This window comes from Ceratina calcarata, unplaced genomic scaffold, assembly GCF_001652005.2.
Source record: "Ceratina calcarata isolate Rehan_Ccalc_2016 unplaced genomic scaffold, ASM165200v1 scaffold78.2, whole genome shotgun sequence".
Taxonomy (NCBI): Eukaryota; Metazoa; Arthropoda; class Insecta; order Hymenoptera; family Apidae; genus Ceratina; species Ceratina calcarata.
Genome location: NW_017179105.1, coordinates 2,868,009 through 2,889,171, shown reverse-complemented (window position 1 = coordinate 2,889,171; position 21,163 = coordinate 2,868,009). Strand labels below are relative to the sequence as shown.

The window sequence follows — 21,163 nt, the reverse complement described above, 5'->3', positions numbered from 1 at the left end:
ACTATATACCCAATACATCCTTAAGCGGTGGAAACATTTGCGACGCTTGGTTTTATTTTATTCTCGTGTACGTATGTACTTTATGGGCCACGTTTTCTTTCACCGTCTCTTTCATAAACAGTTTACGAGATGATATTCACGTGTCGCGTTAAACTGACGTACATACGTTTTTCCTTTTTTCCTACCTAGTTTCTACCGAGAAAGTTCCCTACGGAGATCCTGTTATTCGTTCCTTGAGTCCATCTCGCTTCCCCGTCCCTCGATCGTCCAGAAAAAATTGCAAAACTGATTAACAAACGATTGTCAGTTTAAGAAATAATCATGTTCATTTTATTCGTCGGACTCGAGGAGATAATTATTACTCGGATGACAATTTGCGTCGCGGTCAGATCCGACAAATGGGCACGATTCGTCGTTTGAAAACCGTAATACGCATCCGGGGTTTCGTCTCGCGCCCGTGTCGGTGCATTAAATTTCGTGCACGTGGACGAGTCAGTCGGTAATACACGCGCGCAGGTAACGTATGCAACGTGTACATATAAATATACACGGCGTTTGACAAAGAGTCTCTCGCACGCCGGCGGATGCATGCACACGTCCAGTTGAATGTGACTTCTGGGTGGTAAATCGTAATTACCATAAGTCGTGAAATATGACTTCATGATGACGCGGCCGGTACGACAAATGGAACAGGCGGCGACCGGCTAATGCGAGCCGACGTTGGACCAGTTTCGCGTTTCGACGCGGCCAAAAGAATCCGCATGGAAAATCGCTGAATTAGAAATGATTTTCCATCAGTACGATCTTCCTCTCTGTTCGCTTGTCACAAATTTTTTAATCGAGAGAACGCGAGACGAATAGAAGTTCGCCTTTTGAAGGCTGAACCGTTACGAAATTCGGAGCGAGCGTATGATAATGCGACGTAATCGTGTTAAACGTGTCGTCGCGATAAGCGTAGTCATACAATTTAGGAAAGTTCCGCGACCTGGATGCAAATTGCATTTATCTCTTGCTTGACGGTATTACCACGTGTACCACGGTATTACGCGATGTAGCCAATAGACTGCTCTGAGCCGATGCATCGGTCTCGTTCTCTGTCCGATCATCCGTATCACCGAGATAATTGTAACGTTTCCTAAATGAATAAAATAATCGCGACGCGAACGTTATAATTTTGGTCGAAGAGGTCGGTACGTTTGAAACACGTTCTACACGAGCACTCGTTGGATATGAAGTGCGCGTGTACTTATATAAAGATCCCGTTGATCATCGTCAAGGAGGCGGAAAAATGAAAGTGCGATGGCCGCAGCCGTCGCGTCGAGGGTTCTCCTTAGCTCGTTGCCACTTTCCGCGAAAAAATCTTTCCTCTCTTTACCTCCTACCCAGTGAAGAAAAACTTTCAGCCACCGTCCTGAAAGAAATAACGTACATACCCACCCGAAGACACTTTTCTATGGCCGATGTTTTTCCCTCTCAAAGTGAACTCGAACTTTTTCCTGCCCGGTTGATTAACGTTCCATCACGAGTGCGTGGCTGAAAAACTTTAATGAAAACTCCGCCAGGAAATTTACCGCACTTCCGCCCGTGCGATTTTTCTAATTTACCGAGGGACGCTTAATTTCATCAATGTCACCGAAGACTTCTTCCTAGTTTATGAATTTAAAGAGTTTTAAATATCGTTCGTCGGTTTCACCGAAACGCGCTGCTCATCGATTCGTCTTATCATTGTATTTTAAAATCTATCGCTGCCAGTATTTAAAATAAAATCGATGGCTATACGATTCCAAATTCACATTTCTTATTTTGTATCTACTAACAGGATTTAACGTCAGTATTTGGAACGTAGAGAGGAAACAGTGTTCGAAAGATACAGTTTCTAGGGGTCCATGCCAGTGAAATATGGATCGGGCGTTGTTCCGGGAAAAAATCGCGCGAACTAGGAGATTGATTGATACGGTTGTAGCATCGAATAACGTCCTACGCGAGAGCACGCGGACATTTAAAATATATCGCCGGGACAATGGCAGCGTAGGTCGAGAAGCATAAACGGCCTGATGTATGTATACCTCCACTTCGTACGAAACAATGACGCGAAGGGTTCGCGCAGCATCGATCACCGTTCAGAGTCCGCGATACGATCGGACGCATCTGTAATGAGCCAGACCTGCACTTATGCGAGATTCGAAGATCGAATAAAATACTCTTACACACGTTACATTAAATTGTTGACTGTACATCACACCTCGAGTTTTATTAAAATACTTTGTGCATACATTTCGTACATCCGAGATAATCGTTCGAGGTGAAACTGAGAAAAAAGTACTGATCTACTGAGAATATCGAGAGTTGTCGACTGAGCTGATTGAGAAAAAGAAGTTCGACAGGAACGAAGCGACAGTTTTTTCCCCCGGCATCGCGGATATCGAGTGCCAGCCGCATTCACGGACGGAGTGGTGGTGGTGGTGGTCCACCCACCCGGAACTCGCGTTTCGGGGCGAAACGTCGCCTATTTCCGACCTGAATGTTCTTTCAAGTCAAACCATCCGCCGCAATCGTACTTGGAAGGAAACTTCGAATGATTCTGTCCCGTTCCGTGAATACGTATGCATCGGGTAGTACCCACTTCATGCTGCGATAAGTTTAACCCCCTGACTGCGATGCATCGCCATTGTTCCCGTTCTTCCCATCCGCGAAACTTTGCCGATTCATTCCATTTTTAGGAACGCCGAAACAGCGACGATGCGCCCTCATTTTGCTGACAAATTTACTTGTCTCTGTACGATTTTGCGTCAAAGGAATAATTGCGGTGTGAGAACGTGGAAAATACATGTGTGGACGTAAAATACGTATCTATGTGTGATGTGAATAATGATTGAAACAACGTATGTTTAGCGATTGCATGAAAGAGAAATAGTCACGTTGTCGGTTAAAGTTAAACTGTGACAAGTTGTATATTTTATTGCTTTTCTGAGTACACTCCCGAATTAACCAAACCCAATTTCTCTCCTGATGTTTCCCTACAGAATTAACCATTTCAGTTAACGGACCATCGATCAGCGATCGTTAATTAATTGGGGACTCGGTCAGGATACACGGAATTACAGTCCGTAGTAGACAGTTGCTCGGAAACACATGGATAGGTATAAATACTGGCGCCCGAAGTCGTCAATGCCTGGCAGATTGCATTGAACGTTACGTTGACGACCCTCTTTAAAAGGCTCTCATGCGAGAACACTGATACGCGCAGTTCGTTTCGTACAAAACATCATCAACGGTAACCACTTTTGTTTCCATAGTTAGACGACGATCTCGTTTCTCCTTTCGTTTAATTGCTCGCTGGTCGTACTCGTTCATTGATCACGGGATTATTACTAATATATTGTCCGCGTGCGTTCTGCTTATAATTGTTCGCCGACGAAACGCAAAAGACGAGGCCAAATGTTCGCTTATTGGTAATTCGTTGATAACGAAACTTTAGAGATGTTTCCTTGGAACATTGGGAAACGAGTTCGCCCGTTGACGTAGAGTAATCGAAAAAAGTTATTTCCAATAAAGAAAATAGTCGTTGAGCAAGAGAGAGAGAGAGAGAGAGAGAGAGAGCGAGATAGTCGCGGGAAACTAACTTTCCTTCCGCATGCACGGGCAAATTGAATTTCATGAATCTCGGCTGTCATTCTGAGCTTCAACAATGAGGCGTTAAGTTGTCAGAGGTAACTCGCGATTCTTGCTACGACCGCTCTCGACTCCCGGAAACTTCGCGTCCGGATTTTTCAAAGAGACCCTTGCACGGCGATGTTCCTCTCTTCTGAATTCTCTACAATTCCTTTTCTCGCGGGGGACGTTTAAACGTTGCAATTTCTCCATTTCGCGCGAATGCGTTTCAAACAATCCGATTTTTAATACGAATAGAATCTAGTCGAGTCCGAGTCGATCTTTTTTTTACACTGATCCGCGTTACGGCGATCCATTCATATTACATTTTTTACGATTATCGAAGTAGCGTGGTACATCGATGGTGCGATGCAAATGGATTAAAGCAATGTGAGATTCGACGAAATTTCCTGCACGGCCGCATCGATCATTTAAAAGTGAATCGATCTCAATTCCATTTGCCTAATTACTTGTAGGCTGGACGAACTTTATTCAAAACTGGATTGCACGCGAAATTCGTGGCCGGTGAGAAGTTTTAGGAATATGAAACGCGACGTTACGAGAATGCAAGAGGATACACATGGAAGGACGAACCGTCGCTTGTTTGTATGCCTTTTACGCTTGCGGAAAAGCTTATATTTGCAAAATGTTCGTCTCCTTTTATCCCGGCCGTTCCACAGGATAAAAGCTGCCATCGTCCTTCTGCTTTCCCTCCCTCATTCCCACTTTTATAGACGTCTGACATTTCAACGAAAGCTACGAAACTTTCTCCATTTCCTTAAACTGTAATCTTCTTATTTTTCCCTTACTGTCCCGTACAACTTTCAGTTGAAAGATTGTATTCGAAATTAGATTCGTACAAACTTTCGGTGCAAGTCTCTTCGTACATCCAATTTATAATTATCGTTTGTACACGCGCATCGTTAAACACCACCCGGGGGCGTATTCATAATTAACCATCGCATAATCATAGCATAATGAACGATTAAAGCACACAACACTTAACCGTTTTACTTGAACGAATTTATTCCATCGCGACGTGTAATAAATTACTGTTCATTTGAATAATTTTCATCGCCGATATTAACGTACCGTCCATCCGTGCTCGATCGCGAATTATGAACAGCTGGCTATCGTGGAAATCCATCATTTCGCCCTCGGTCTTAATTTGGCCGACAATGCGCCCACACTTTTTGTATGCAAAGCGGGGACACGGGACGAGACGTACGATAATGGCGAGTCACGCGCGGTTTCGTGCCACGTTGCGTCAACGCGGGCACAATGGGACACGGGTGTACGCAGTTACTTAAGGTAGGCGTTCGTTAGGGTGTTCGATAGCGCCCTGCATTGTTCCTCTCCGCGCCACGGTACAGAAACAATGCGCCCGGTCGTCTTCGTCTTCATCGCGTCCGCTTCCCTGTAGGTCGAGGCTTCTTCTCCGCCTCTACCCATTTCCGTAACGCGTAAAACATCGTTCCGCGGCGAATCGGAATACGTCCGGAACCTATTCCCTTTGTGAGTCCTAGCCGAAACACGTTTACGCGAATCGACCGGCAAAAACGGCAGTGGATTTTCAGCCAAGTTCCACTTCTTCGAACGATTGGATTTACAGAGAGAGCATAGATGCTGCACGCGAAGCACACATCCGTTCGAATCCGTGTTGAATCAAGGATAGATTTGATCAGAACACGTTCTAGAGAAGGATGAATCTACCGATTGACGTAGCCAGTATTTAATACGGTTGAAATCAATTAGATATATCGGTGCAAGTCGTATAATCGTCTTCGTGATACTGATTAATAAGGAGAAAGGAAGCGCTCCTATCCCGATAATTTATCCAGCCAGAAATCTATCGGAAATGGAACCACTTCCAGATCGATTAGTACCTTGCGTTACTCGTTTTTTCGCCGATTTAACCGTCTACTCTTCCGAAAGGGGCAAAAAGGTGCTCGGAGCACCGCAGCCGAGGGTCGGGATCTTCGAGTTCCGTTTTATCGATCACCGTGCCGCTCGAACGTATTTAAAGACCGATCGTAAAAATCGGTTCCCGGCGACGACGACTAGGACGGCGACGGCGGCGGTTCAAACCGGCTGTTCCACGTCCGTAAATCGAATTTCCATCGCGACAGCCACGAAAAAAGAATTCGCTCGGGAGGTAAATTAACCAGCGCGTACGGGCATTCAGAGGAAGATCGTGGGCAGGGTGCTTCAACGTAGGCAGCGGCGAGAGTACTTTAACCCGATGTTTGTTATTCGCCCACCGCCTTACCACCCGGAGAGTAATTAAATATTTCTCGACTCGCGCGCAACGTTCCAGAACCACGTAAGCATCGCGCCGATCAAACTCCAGTAGAAAATACGTAAAGCATTGCCCGGCACGACTTCTGTTTTTACTTTGACCAACGAGTAATCACGCGGGAATTTGTGACGCAATAAAAGTACAAATAATGGATGGATATTCTAATGAAAAGAGAAATTTCTATACCAGAGTTGCACTTCGTTAACCGTGTACTATAAATGTTTTGCATAGAATCTACTCTTTTGTTCCTGCTGTCCTTTGATACGCCCACTGGGACGTGTACACCGTATAAGAATAATAATCAGCGGAGGAATAATAACACCTGGCCGCACTCATTCAGACGATAACGCCCCTTTTTCTCTGTTAGTCGCGGGACCCCTGCCGCGATAACTCGCGATGAAGTTGCACGCAATTGGCCGCGTATGACTTGACGAACCGCATGCCGCATCGCAATAATTATCTCACCGGATCGCGTGAGTGCTCTTGTAATACGACCGTGGCGCGGGATCGAGGCGGCACCGGGGAAAAATCGAACGCCGCTCATTATCATCGATCCAATCCCGTTTCGCTCCCCCTCCGGTCGGCCCGATCAATTATGCCGATAAATCGCGGTTAAACTGGCCTGGCTGACTCGATTGAACGCGGGCTACGTTACAATTGGATAATATCCTCTCTCACCCCCCTTTTCTCAGACCAGATCTCTCGCGGGCCGTGCATCGGTACGTATGCGATCGTTCGGGCCAGAATTCACGTTCCACTGGATAGTCGGATACCGCGGCAAAAACTGAACGAACACGATTATGATACATTCATAACGGCGATTAAATATTCCATGAATTTATATAAATTCATGTATTCGAAACGGAACACGTGTATAGTTTATGATTAACAATTGGACACTGCCGCTCGAACATTTTTCACGTGGCGAACGTACAAGAAAAATCCATTATACTTTTCACGAGCTAAAAGCTTTTGGAAATACCGTAATACCTGCATTACCAGATGGAAACAAAACGAAAATCTATTCTTTTTTTTTTTGAAAGAGAGAGAGAGAGAGAGAGAGAGAGGATACTTCAGTTTGATGAAAAAGGAAGAGCAGTCGAAGTTAGTGAAAGACGATGTTGACTTGGGTTACACACACGGCGAGTGTAAACGTAATTTACGCGGTCGGTGCCGGAATTTCACAGGGCGTGTCTGTAATTCAAATTTATTCCACCGTCAACTCGCCGCTCACTGATAAACCCGGGTACCGCGACCACTCGTGTACGTGTAGTGCGCGTTTCGTTTCCCAGGATTGCATCTGGCCCGCGTACAACGAAGTTGCCCATCTTGCAAAGCGATTTCGACACAGTAACGAACAACGACACTCTTTTTACACAATTCCCGGCGTCAGTCGCTAGTAGTAGGTTCCTCTGTAACGCGATTACCAATTTTTCTTTCTTTCCATAAAAGGACAGGAGGGAAGTTATTTACGTGCGTATATGTATAATAAATCGAATAATCGGCCAGTCGATTCTGTAATTAGTCAGGATGTTATCAGTGAACCTTTCGTTTCGGACAGACTGTTGTTTCATACGGCATTTCGTATTACGATTTTCCCTGCTACACTGAAACATCTCCCAAACGACGATTATTCGTTTTGCCCCGGTATTCTAGAAGTCAGAACGTACATAGTTATTCGGAGCATCGGGTAATCTGATCCAAGTTATGCGCGCGATCCAACAACAACGCGACTTCGTTAAAGGCTAAACGACGTGACGGGACGGGTCGGGGATGAATCGCGTTTAAACGATTTGAATTTGCATCATCCGCCATTCGTCATGGTATGTAATGGGCGGTAGCACGCGTTGGCTAAACGTGTCCAATCTAAGATGGAAAAAAGAAGGAGGAGGCGATCGTTCAAGAGGAAGTCTTATCGTAATTTAATCTTCATTCATACCAGCTAAAGCAAATCAGCCTGACAGCGTACTCGATTCGCAACGAGAGTGATCCCTGTCCCTCGTCCTCGTTTTTTAATCATCTATGTTACGCGACACTTATACAGATAGATCGACTTCCCGGATAACCGTTCGCACGACAGGAGTCGATCCGACTTGGATATTTTCTGTTGCGATTGCTGTAGCAATGAGTTTTTGCATCTGGATTGTCGGAAAAGTGTTTCTCAGCGGTAGTGGAACGTCCAGGAATTAAATGCTACGATAAAACGTTACTTCCTACGTTCGACCTCTCAGATAACGAATAGGGAACAACAACGTCGTGCTCCTATTTGCAACGAACGTGCCTCTATTTCATGCCTATCATCGCAGACCTATCGATTCAAATCAAGATACGTTCCGATACCGAGACACGGCAATCGGGATCACTATACCGATATAATTCTCGCTCGCGATGATTGCAATAGCCATGCAACACCGGTACAATGTAATACACGCGTCGATTAGATCGGGCGTTGGTAACTTCACGGGGATATTAAAGAAACGCTGTGAACCGGTGGGTGGAATGCGAAAGAAATCGCGTTCCGAGCAGAGGAGATTAATTCGTAGAAGATCTCGGCAGGCAATACCCCGGGCAACAAATTTTCAAGATTTCGTCGAATACCTCGGGGGTACGACGAGGTCTATCGTTGATCAGCCCCTGGGGCGCGGTAAGACGGTGACAGAGGGGAGTTTCTCGCCTCGCAAATCGAATCGATCGTATCGGTAGACGGGAAGTTCGAGGAGCGATTCGGTTAAGCGGTGTTGGTAGTTAACAGAGAGAAACCGATGTAATTCATCGATCGGCCATCGAGCTGGCACTCGACGTTACTCCGGACGAGAGATATTGATGGCCCTTGGAACGTTGTTCCGTGGACAGCGGCTCCACCACCGGCGGACAGCTTTACAACCATCTCGAATACACCATTACAAGATGCGAGCAACACCAGCATCGTGTCCCAGCGTGTCCCCTCTTGCACGCGCGCGTTGCCGTTGCGTCGACCGGGCAACCGCGGATTCGCCAGATGAACGGCACGCCGCGCGCCGCCGCTGCGCCGATTCCGTATTCACGGCCCGAGATAATTCCTCGCTCCCTAACAATATCAAGTCACCGTGAATCGCTCCATGAATCTCCGCGGGAGCGTTTATTTGTGCGCCGGCCGCGTAACTCCCGCAGATTTAGTGTGTTCGCCGGACACACCTGACCGATCCTGAACGACCGGATGCCCGGACACCGCGTGCCCGGAACCGGTTGCTGTCGCGCGGCCACCGCGATTCCGCTTTAAATGCTGCCTGCCCTAAGAGAAAATAGATTACCGACGACGCTTTCGCGGTGCCCTTCAGCCTTTCCCTCGTGAATACCGATTTGCCCGCGTGCGCGTGAAATCCGATTTGTTCTCTCAATCAAATTACTCTGCGGACAATACCTTCGGAACCGTGGCACGGAAGGAATTCGAGTACCAGGAACGTAACGTCGTTATCGATCACGACTTATTTCAAGAAGAAATTACGACAAATTTTTCAACGTAAACGCCTACGAGCGAAATTCTGCATACTAGGTTATAGGGTTACGTCTAATCGATCGTGGTTCGTGACTTATTACCGTGAGTATCGTGGCTATTGTGAAGCTGTACGTGCGAGCGCATACACGTCGATTTCGTGAAGCCTTGCATATGTAAACGCGATGCTACTCAATCTAACAGCTGACGTTACGGTCGCCCCGTTGGTACCTGTCTTACCCATTATGTAAATCCGTCAATTACCCGTTCGGTTCATTAACTTTCTCCTCAACTACGAGGCGTTCGTTGGTTTACCCATTGCGCGGCTCTCTTAAATCTGATCGATGACTTTCTCCGAAGGGATAGAAATATGTCCGACGAGTTATTCCGATAAATTCTTAACACCGTATTTACGGTACGAGCGATGCTCGAATTAAAATATCGCTGAGAACTGGCGCTCGCCCGAGGTATGTCTCGAATTGTGAAAAATTTAATTGTGCCCGATTTAAAGTTTGAAATTGCAGCAGCCGGCGCGGCGGGGCGAATGATTCGGATTCAGAGTTGCATTGTAGAATTTACAGCGAGGAAGGAATTACGGAGCGGAGGAGATTCCATTGCATCGGATATCCGGTTAAAGAACGTATCCCAGCGCGGCATTTCAGATTCTGCTAAAACAGGCCGCGCGCGTTTCAATTCTTTTACGTTGTCTGGCTTGAATGTCCGTTTACTCTATCGGTTGCTCGGTTCCCGATGCATCTCGACCGGCTCCTCCTTCTCTCTCTATCTCTCTCTCACTCTCTCTCTCTCTTTAGCGCGCGATGCTCGATATCGTTGGACCGCGCGATAACGATAGATTTTATTGCGGCTCGTAATACGTTCTCATTACAGGACGTGCTCTGAAGGTTGAATGGCGCATCTCTTGCGTGTGTCGGCCTCTTAGGTAGGTCACTCCTCCCTTAACGAGTCGCTGTTTCCCATGCGGCCGGAGGAATGGGAAAGAAGATAAATTCGATCGATAAGAAACGCTGTTCTTCGAAAGAGAAAAGGATTTAATAACGCGGGGAGATTCAGTCGAGATGTGAAAACTGGTATTCCTACATAATTAGTTTCCTTAGCATTTCAATCGAATCCTTACAACGAATTTAACCCCCCGTGGCTATCGCTCGAATTGTTAGCCAGTTATCGAGCCGACGTTTAATTGCGAATATTTTAATCAAGCAATCGCGAGGGAATGCCTCGTTAAAAATGCGGCAACAGAGTTTGAGGAATGGCTCGGTCGGTCTCGTTTTAATAGTTAAATCTTGTAATCGTAATTGTTTGAAAAAAAATCAACGATTGCGTTCATTGATACCCGGACGACGTACGAAGGGGGGGAAGTGTACGTGCTGTTAGTTGAAACATCAGCGCAGTATTCGAGCGTAGGTGTTTACGCGTCTCGTCACGGAGTGACGGCGATGCAACCAGTCGATCCGGCGAACCCTTCCCTTCCCGTAAGAGCTGATTGAAACGCGCTCCGCGCCGAGTGCCAGCTCGTGGACACTGTAAACGCTTCGAAGCGGCTTAATCAGCCATTGTATACGCGCGCAGTTACACCGAGCTCGCGCAGCGTCACCATCGAAGGGTAGAATTCAGTCCTCTCCTCTACGATCTACCCTCCGAGTAATTCGCGTGACGAATAGCGATTCTAAAGATTTCATCGATTCACCGAGCAACAAATACTCGAGGAAATTCTATCGAGAAAAGAATGGTGCCAAGTCTGCTACGGTTTTCGTTGTAAGAACGAGGATGGATGTTAATAAAGAAAATGCGATAAGCCGGGATTTGGTAGCGAAAGCTGCGCGAACGGATGAAAGGTTTAGGGAGCGCGACAAATGTTCCGAGCCGTAACACTCAGCAGCGATAAGACGAGATTAATAAATAATCATTAAGCGGCAATAAATAGTAGGAACGTCCGGGGGACCAACCGCGCACGAGCGTCTGTAATTATTAATGGAGAGAAGCCGCGCGGTGCTCGAAGACCGCACGTGGGGAGCATCCGAGAGAAAGAGAGGAGCCACGGCGAGCGATCGTCACAGCCGCAGCGGCAGCAGCCGAGAGCTTCGAGCTGACCGAGAATTTATGATTTCGCTGCCCGAAGTTGCAGCTGCAACATTATATCCCCGGTTTGTTCTCGCTTATGTCTATATACAGAGAGGCTTCCGCCGATGCCTTTCATTTTGCAGAAATCACCGCTTCGATCTTGTCCGTATTTTTTCCTCACCTTCCGCAGTTCATTTTGCTCATCTGCGAACCGCGCGCGCGCGCGAGCGCGCGATGCTCGATTATAACTGTCTTAAAAATTTTACGGGAAACTTCTTGACTAGATTTTGCGATCAACCGAGACGAGAGATAACGCGTACACGAAAGCGCGATGTAATTTAACGACGTTGTGGTACGAGCGCGGAATCGATTTTGCGACAAACTGGAACAAACGCGCGGCATTAGCCGAGGGTGCTAGCTGGTAATCAAGTCAGCAAGTCGATACACGTGCACACATACAAGCGCGGGCCTTGTACACGGGACAGGTTGAACCTGCTCCGCGTTTACGTCTATGCATAGACAGCGTAATAGTCAAACATTCGCTGCCTACGTGCGACCAGCGACCGGTCCGAACCCTCCTCCTACGTTAACGAGGTCGGCAACCTCTCCTACCAGGTCACTCGGAAATCCTGCCCGCGATTTCCTTTCGATCCCCCGATCCGGTTATTTACATTTAAGTCAGAGACGCCTTGGCAGTCTGCCCTGACGTTTAAGGAAAATCTCTCTGGGTCAACGGTTGTCTTTCCTTATGAACGTGCGGTGAAACGTGAAATAATGGAACTTGCTCCTGTAATATCTGGTTATGTCAGAAACTGTTCGCGGCGTCGTGCAATTCCGCAGATTCCGTTCCCAGAAAACACTCATTTAATCTGCAGCCCTCCTGTAACGACGTATTCGGACCGGCGTTCAGAGCTCATCAATGTATTCCTCGAATCCAATAAAGAGTCTCGTTATCGATACCGTTGTCACTGCGTGTTTAGCGTGTCGACAGTGCAATCCATTTTCTGTTCGTATTAAGGTCGAGCCGGTACGGGTACTTTGACGGCGGTTTCTGAACGTGTGTTACGCGCCGCGAGAGACCGGCCCATTGTGAGAACTTGGCATAATTCTCTCTCTCTCTCTCTCTCTCTCTCTCTCTCTCGCTCTCTCGCTCTCTCTCTCTCTCTCGCTCTCTCTCTCCCTGGACCCGTTAATGGACGGGTTCGAAACGTGAACAAGTGTCGAGGTGCAACGTGACAGAAAGCTCACTTGACCGAAGTCCGCGACCGCGACGTCCTCGTCAGGGTGTGCTTTTCGTCTCGTTCAAGTGGTTACATGCTATGTGGGTTAATTGCAAACTCGAGTTTCTGTCGCACGGAATCTCGTCGCGCCGCTATGCCATATCGGGCATTGTCCAACCGATTGACCATTAAATCTGGAAAAACTAGCCTTGCCTCGTCCGAGGGCGTCGCAATATTTTGCCTGTCGACGGAACGACACGAGGATCTTACTTTTGTACGTTAATTTAAGTGGTACGAGCCAGTACATGGTCAGACATTTTTCCTAAACTCGTTTCAATCGTATTCGCGGTAATCTAATCTAATTTCATCCGTGGAGTACTGTTACTTAAGGGTTCTGCAACCGATACACGGTGAGCATTTCTCTGTACGATAGGTCGTGAACCTTTTAATCTGTCGACCGTTCGGCGATGCATGAAAATACGTATCGCGGGGCATGCAAATGGCCGCGAAATGCCGGGGCTGGAACAGAGTTGTTCCTCGAACCGAGCGAGCGAGGCTGGCCGCCGTTTCCGCGTTCCGTATGCGTACCACCCGCGGTCGCGGACTTGTTTCGGCTTCACCTCGACTAACCTCTATCCATTAGATTACGTCGAGCCGGGATGTAACACCTGACGCACCTCCTCCTATCGGATCCCTTTCACCCTGCTCTCGCTTTCGCGAGACAGGATGTTCGGCACATGTGCCACGGTTAAAGTCCAGCCGGCTGTCTCGCGTGCATTAACGCGTTTCACTTTTTATTTCGGCGCCCCGAACATGGAACAAGCCTCGGAAGTAATTTCCTCGGCAGATTGAATATGCTGATGCGCGAGATGCAGAGACGATTAAAATTGGATTATAACGTATTCATAAGGTGACGCCGCGACGCGCCGACGGGCTTTCGCTTTTCTTTTGGCCACGCCGCTAAAGGAAGTACTAACGTAATTATCGTTTTAACCCGCGAGCCCTCGCGCTCTTTGCATACGTTCTCGGTGTCGTAGAAAGTGACCAATGGTAATGAGGAGATCGACGTAATAGCAATACTGCCCATAATGAGCTCTAATCGACGCGTTTAACTTTTTGCAAAAAAAAATCCCGTTGACTGTACATGGAAAATTTCATTTAGCTCGTGAGGCGACCACCGCGTAGCAGCGTTCATCAATTTTTTTTTTAACGTTAGCGATTTGGTAAGTTCGGACCACCGTCGATGTCGTCCCCGCGACTTAATCCTTTGTCAGCGTTCGATACGAATAGATCGGTTAATCCTTTCTTTAAACGAAGATTGCTACACTTAATCCTGTTCGATTTGGTATAAAGACGGGAGATTTCTTGCGCGACAGGCGAGAGCCACTCCTCTTCCAGTAAGGTCATTAGCAATTTAATGGAAAGTGCTTTGCGTCCGCGTCACGTCCCAGTTTCACAGGATCCGCCGGTGAAAACCGGCTATCGCTCAGCCGGAAAAGATTAAAAAGAGAACGTTGCCTCTCATAATAAGGGGTTAGCCTGCACGGTCTCTCTGCTCTCGATAAAGAGAAACAAGATGATTCCTCGTAAGAAGAGCGTAACATTTGTTATCCCCTCGTCTGACGTGTACGGCGACCGTTTGCGCGACAACAAAAATGTTTAATCTCCGACATTTTTTCCACTTCCGTGTTTGCCTAGTGGCAAAGCATCGCTCGAGATTTGCTCGGTACGCGTCAGACCGGAATCATAAATGCGCTACAATTTAATTACCCACGATTTTAATGAAACCGTATATAAATATTCATACGTCCAGTTTGCCATACGAAATCACAATGCGCCTAAATAAGTATTGATGATGGCATTTACGCGGGGAACAAACCTTGTTTCTTGAATGCGTGCCGCTTAAACGGGCAACAAATTGCTGGGCAACAACTTGTTTGCAAAGTCAATGAATAATTCTTGCTCCGCCATTTCCGTGATCCTATCTCCCGTTCACGGGGAATTCACCTTATTCCCGCTTGTTCATTTTCTTTGTTTCCCCTCAGACTATTCTGCGATACCAATTACAGCTACTTAAAATTAGTTAACTATCTCATTAACATTGTATACGATTATTATCTACCGCCATGATCGTTCACGAAAGCGCGAGTAATTTGAATACAATCGAGAAGACTCGACATTGAATATAGAAGGATCGTTCTAATAAAATCAATTGTAAAAGATTAATTGTCGCGTCGACACATTCGAACGCTGACCAGGCGATGAACATAATATGATAAAACTGATTACAATAATTCGAAGAGTCGTGCGAATTGTTTGGCTGAAAATGTTTTTAATCAAACAATTTCGTGGACATCGATCGTTGAACCACCGTCCGTGGAACGATTAACGCGCAATCGGGAGGCAATGATCCTCCGCAAAGGCAACGTCGTTTCTCACGTGTAATTATCAGCAAGATAATGCTTAATGACCATGTGGCGCGGAGTATGTTCAACGCGTACGCAATTTATAAACCCTGTATTCCCCTCATTCTCCCTTTCGCCGCGGCTTTCGAATAAAACCACTCAGACGTATTTCGTCTAGCAACGACGCGAGCGCATAATGCTTATCGCTTTCACAATTTTTTACAATACGGGAATAACACGTTGTGATACTGTCGGTTCGTATCGACGAATGATTCAATTGGACGCTCGTTCAAACAGCGACGGATGAATTTCTTGAGATAATTCCGGATTAGAAAAATAGCCTATGCTCAAAGTAGAGACCAATGTTCCGTGTACAAGTGGAATTCTGTGTTCGTTCCTTCCAGTTTGATATGCCATGAATGTTCAAACGTCGTGCGTTCATTAAAAAGTAAAATGAAATAAAGTTTGACATACGAAGGTAGGAATGTCGTCCACCGGGCATAAACCGCTGCATTATAAAGGCCTGACGTCCGTTTGATGTGTCGGGAATGAGTCACGTATTCTTGCTCGCGTACACCCAGTATGTTTGATGGATATTCAAATACTGTTGCATTGTTTATGCGACGTGGAAGTCGCAGAAGAATTCGATGCACGCGAATACCGTAGCCTCGCAGTCCATTTTCACCAAACAGCACTCGTGCATAAAATTTGAAACGGTTGTCAAATAATTCAGCGTTCGAACAGTCGTATGAAATAAATTATCATCTCTTTCATGACGTAACGACGTAATCTATTTTCTGTTATTTCTGGCACGAGAGCAAGATAACAGAGAAGGAGACAGAGAGAGAGTCGTTCGGGTCAAGATTACGACGCGAAAGGTAGTTTTTGCAAAATTCATTCGGGTCCCTTTGCTTTCAAAAACTGCGCGCTTGTATATCACGCGAACAATGGGTACGACAAAAGGGTGAAGCTTGGAATATACACGTACATCCCCGACGGGCGCGAGCGCTTCGTTCAGGTTTGAAGTATAGCACTCGTACGATTTTCAGCGGTATTGTTGGTGAAATGGGCCGGCTAAGGTGCGTGTATGCAAGTGTACGTGAAGCATTTTCACGCGCACACACGTTCGAACCGTGAAAGGCTCGGTAGTAGGTACCCACGCGAAACACTTCGGGGCTCGATGTCAAGGGGTCCCAGGAACAATATAACGGCATCGCATAAAGGCAACCACCCTCCGTCCCCTTCCCAATACTTCAATGCAAATGGTTCGCTCTGGACCCCCTACCCACCGCCCCCCTCCATTCTTTCTCATCGATTGCATTCCCGATTTTCCTAAATTATTCTCACCGACACGTATTTTCAGTAAATAAAATCCTGACCAAAGAGTGACTTAAAAAAATTTGCCAAAAAGGCTGATTCCTTGGGAATTTATGAGATGAATAAATCTGCAGAGATCGTAGTTTTAAACCGATACCATAAACGTTTTGCTCTCCGGGGTATATTTGTAAATTGTATTTTTCTATCGGACGACAAATTTATACCGTGTCGTGGTAACGGAACGTGGAAACGATGCAAGATTAATGGGTAAACGAAAATTTGAATGGTTCGATTTCCGTGCAGGACATTGAACAACGGTAGCGCCTTTTACCCTTTCATCCGTCAACTTCTCGCGTCGAATTGCATCGGTTCGAATGATCGAGCGTCTCATCTCGGTCTGCGCGCTGCGATAATTTTTCAACCCGTCCGGGACCGTTTGAAAGAATGTTACATATCGCGAGTTCCTCGTATTCGCTCGTACGACCCTGCCATCTCGCGAATCGTTTAAATAACCAAGTACACACGAACGTGGCCCTTGAACGTTCGCACCTGATCAAATTTCAATGTCCGCGTGGACACTTGCCACGACGACGGCAAATAGAGACAACGCCTAACGGGCGAGGCGGAAGAAGATCGATAAAAAGGCCACGTCTATATAGCCGGAAAGAGTATCTATCCGAGGGGTATCCTGGATTTTCAGATAATAAGGTGCTCCGGTATGCCATAGACCGCGTTCTGAAAATGGATCGACCCTTTCAAGAGTAATCTCATAAATACCGAGCTTTACGCCTCGGTTCTTGCTGGTGTAAAACAAAAAATGGAGCAGTGCGAGAAGTAAATGAAATTGAAGAGGAAAATGCGAAGTGGAGAGATGAGAAAATAGATTGGTCCACGGAGTGCTCTGATCAACGCATGAACTTTTACTTACTTACGACACCTGACGATTGGCATTCAGCTTTCAGAATGCATTCAAGTGCATATTACTTTGCGCAAACTGTAAATTCAGTTGAGACAACGGGAGAAGAAGTTGTCCGTGGAAAAGTTTATCAGAACATCGCGAGGTATATATTTGACCGATGGGACAGAGGAAAGGTGGACCGTGCTCCAACTTTAAAACTAATCCGAGTTGCTGACAGTTCTACCGAAGAAAGGTTCTTCATCCGACGCGGGGATCGCAGAAACTTTTCCGATTTGGCTGCTAACCGGCGGCAAACCAACCGATTATTGTCTGACGAACGCCGGTGCCACTTGATCGCGATGCCGAGTACTGTTGGAACAATCTTTGGACAAGCAGAAATATCTCAATTTATCTTGCTGATTCGCGGGGGCAAAAGTCGGGAGAAAATTTCAATTAGACGTACCGTCGATCTTCGTCGGATCGCCTATTATTAGGGTAAGGGAATGCGCGTGGAAATTGTCAACCTCTAAATCAAATGCGACGAAACGTGGCGCCGATACCGTTATCGTAACCCTGTTATCGTAATTATTGATTTGATCGGCTCTCTACCCTTTCATTACGCGCGATACCATTAACCCCTGTGTACGTCGACACGCTGGCGTCGCACGTACCAAATTCCTGCACCATCAAAATCAACGTAATCAATCGTTTCAAACGACTTCTTTAAACATTATTCCCGCCAAATAGAGAGATACCATCAAACTACAAATCCAAGAACCTAAAGCGTTGACGCTCGTTCAACTAATTACAGCGCGAATCCATTTCTCAGGCAATTAACTTTAGTTAATTAACACGACCAAAATTCGAATTCGCTTCCCATTAATTAAATTGCATTTTTTCGTGGCTCGTGTTTCCATGAACGATGCTGATCCCCGAACGAACGTTCTCACTGTAAAAATTGTTTAAAGCGATAAGCGAACGAAACAAGAAGGTTGAACACCTTCTACCGAGAATTACACACCGACCGGTCGCTTCCTACTTTCATTTACACTGTTGGTTACCCCGGTTAGATATCGTTGAGCCAATCCGGAACGGAGATCTTGATTGGGTTTGTAAGACTTCGTGGAATGCGACGTATCAAGTAATTGTCGCTGTGCGTACGCTTCGCAGGATATACAAGATGCTCCTATACGAAATTTCCACGCTTACCTTTCTATGTGTATCTGCGTACATTTACATGGAATTAGCTCCTCTAACGTTTCGCTACTCTACTGCACGACTGTCCCGCTGTTTACCATATTACCATCATTATAAAAATAAATATCAATGGTTCACATAGTAAAGAACAGTCTGAAACGATGGTGTGTATCGATCCAACTTGTACTTTGGTACCAGAACGTACGCTGCATATGCATATAGACGCTAATGGGTTGAGCAATCAGAAAGATATTGTGCAGCGTACAATTTGTATCGCGATATGTACGTTCAATAATAATATTAAATCCAGGTGAGAATAGAAAAAAAGGAATTGAAATAAACGCGTTTGAACGTCGACCGTGTAATCTGGTTCTCGTCCCGCGTTAGGTAATTCAATGGCTGATATTCAGGTCGCCGAACGATATTCGTTAAACGGTTTAATTATCAGCGCACTCGTGGTGGATTCCCGTAAGTGAGAGTCATTAGAAGAAGCAGGTGTAATGAACTAGTTTGATGAGCGCTCTCACGGAGGCATCTTTACGACGAAAGAGATTCGAATCTTTGCCGGTTTCGCAATTAAGAATAACCTAGTCAGCGCGATCCAGTATTCACGATTGCTCCGGTTTGAAACGTTGTAACGCCCCGCGATATCGTTTACACCGATCGCGGGTTCTCTCGTTCGGAGTTCACTCGACCATTACTTTCTCATATTATTTAAATCGTACGCCGTCGGTAATTAAGATTAATTGCTGGCGAAAAGAACGATTTCCACGATTAAACGGGCACGGGTCGAAATAGTTGAAAGTTACCCGACGCGCGAAATTCTCCAACGTCCCCCCGGACAGACCTTCTGGAATTGATCCTTACCGCATAGTTGTGAACTTGCGAAACTCCCCGTGAAAACTAAATAGGAAGTTAAGCCCAATTTCCGGCGGAACGTTCGCCAAAGTTGGAATTCTGTCGGGGACAAGCTCGTCGTGACGCGACGTAAGGCGAATTTAGCAAACGAAATGCATCGAACGGCGGCACGAACGAATTACGGCTCACGAGAGGAGCAAGGTCTCACTCTCTTTCTCTCGCTTCCTCGGCTGGAATATGACTACCGTCAACTGGCTCGGTCGGTGCTAGAAGTTGAAAGAGAGAGAGAGAGAGAGAGAGAGCACTCTTGCCAGTCTTCGGCCCATCGCGCCGAGCTCCGGTACAACGTCGGGGGCTTTGAATTGTTAATTCTGATTACCCTCGCGCCTCGGCCCCAGCCAGCCACTCGTCTAATGTACCGCCATTTGTGTCAGAGTTGAGTCACGTCTCCGGGTCTCAAGGTTGTTACCACCATTTCCGGGGAGTCGTTAACGCCCTTCGCTACATCCACTTCTTCGTGTATTCCGCAATTTCTCTGCCCTCCGCGTTCCGTCGCAAGAACGAGCGGAACACGCTCGTCGTCGCATCTCGGCCGAGCACCATCACGCGTGCGTCTCCCGACGACATCTGTCCCCCTTTTCATCTTTTTTACTCATTCCTCTAGTTATCCGACCATTTTCGAAAGGTATTCCAAGGTTTTAAAACGGCGAAACACTGCTATTTAACACGATTTCTTTATGCACCGGGGCACGCGGATCGTGTTTGAGCAATACGATCTAACGCGAAATTACTGGTCGTATTCCACAACGTCGTCATTAATGATTCGCGTTTTTGCTTACAGTTACTGCAAATCATCCACCACAGCGACCATGGATACCATTGACGAGACCGAACAGGACGAGACCAACGTGTGAGTACGAGTTCATTCTCGCAATTTGATTAATTCGTCGATTACATTATTACGTACGATTCGGTTGTCCCTATCGATTGAAATCGAGCGTCGGCCGAACGAAAAATGCTCGCTAGTTAACAAGTTTCCACTCGGGATAAAAAACGTTTATGGCTACTCGGAATCGGAAAGTCGATCAACGGTCACTAATCATACCGAATAGCATCTTAATAACTGATATCGGTGGCTCGTTCCGAGCCGAGGTAAATTAAGTAACCTGTTTGGGTATACCGGGACTGGTTTGACGACTGTTGAGGTGGGTCGTGGTCGTCGTGGCATCGGTGACCTCGGAGATCCCGTGTCTACCTGCGCGTTCAGGTCTCCATGAATGGAGTTGCCTGCATCGGTTCCATGGTTCGCGTGGCCGCTGCCATTGACAACTACTTTCCGCGGGAATCGTGCCGCGAAACGCCCACGCATTCAATGCGAGATGAAAGGAATCTCGACGATTTACCGATCGTAATCTGCGTCTGACACCGACCGGATAGCGGTTTTCGATTGTATATCAAGAAAAAAAAATCCCCGCTATCTTTGTTCCTTATATACGATACGACGACTCGTTTTAAGAATTACGAACAAGAAAACGAAGCACTTGAAATTTGGGTTTTGCCTGCCAATGAAATTTGGGCGAGTAAACAAAAAATGCGTGAATTAGACTGCGATTTAATTTCCATGGCGATGTAAGGATGTATTGGCTATACAGTCAATCCCAAAAGTTTATGTACCTTAGAAAAACGCATTTCCTATAATTAAAAAGAAATCAGACGACGGAAGAATAATGCTAATAATAAATAGCTACGTGCTAAACAGTATAAAAG

General features: G+C 46.4%; 1 protein-coding gene across 5 annotated transcripts in view; it reads left to right on the top strand.

The window, feature by feature from the left end:
- The window catches only part of LOC108630703 (CCR4-NOT transcription complex subunit 6-like twin), a 239,120-nt gene that overhangs the window by 209,867 nt on the left and 8,090 nt on the right, over positions 1–21,163 (top strand). For all 5 annotated transcript variants that reach the window (XM_026818251.1, XM_018034135.2, XM_018034136.2 and 2 more), the window contains one exon: positions 20,238–20,306. In XM_026818251.1, the coding sequence (XP_026674052.1) occupies positions 20,238–20,306 (69 nt within the window). The remainder of the gene's footprint in view (positions 1–20,237; positions 20,307–21,163) is intronic.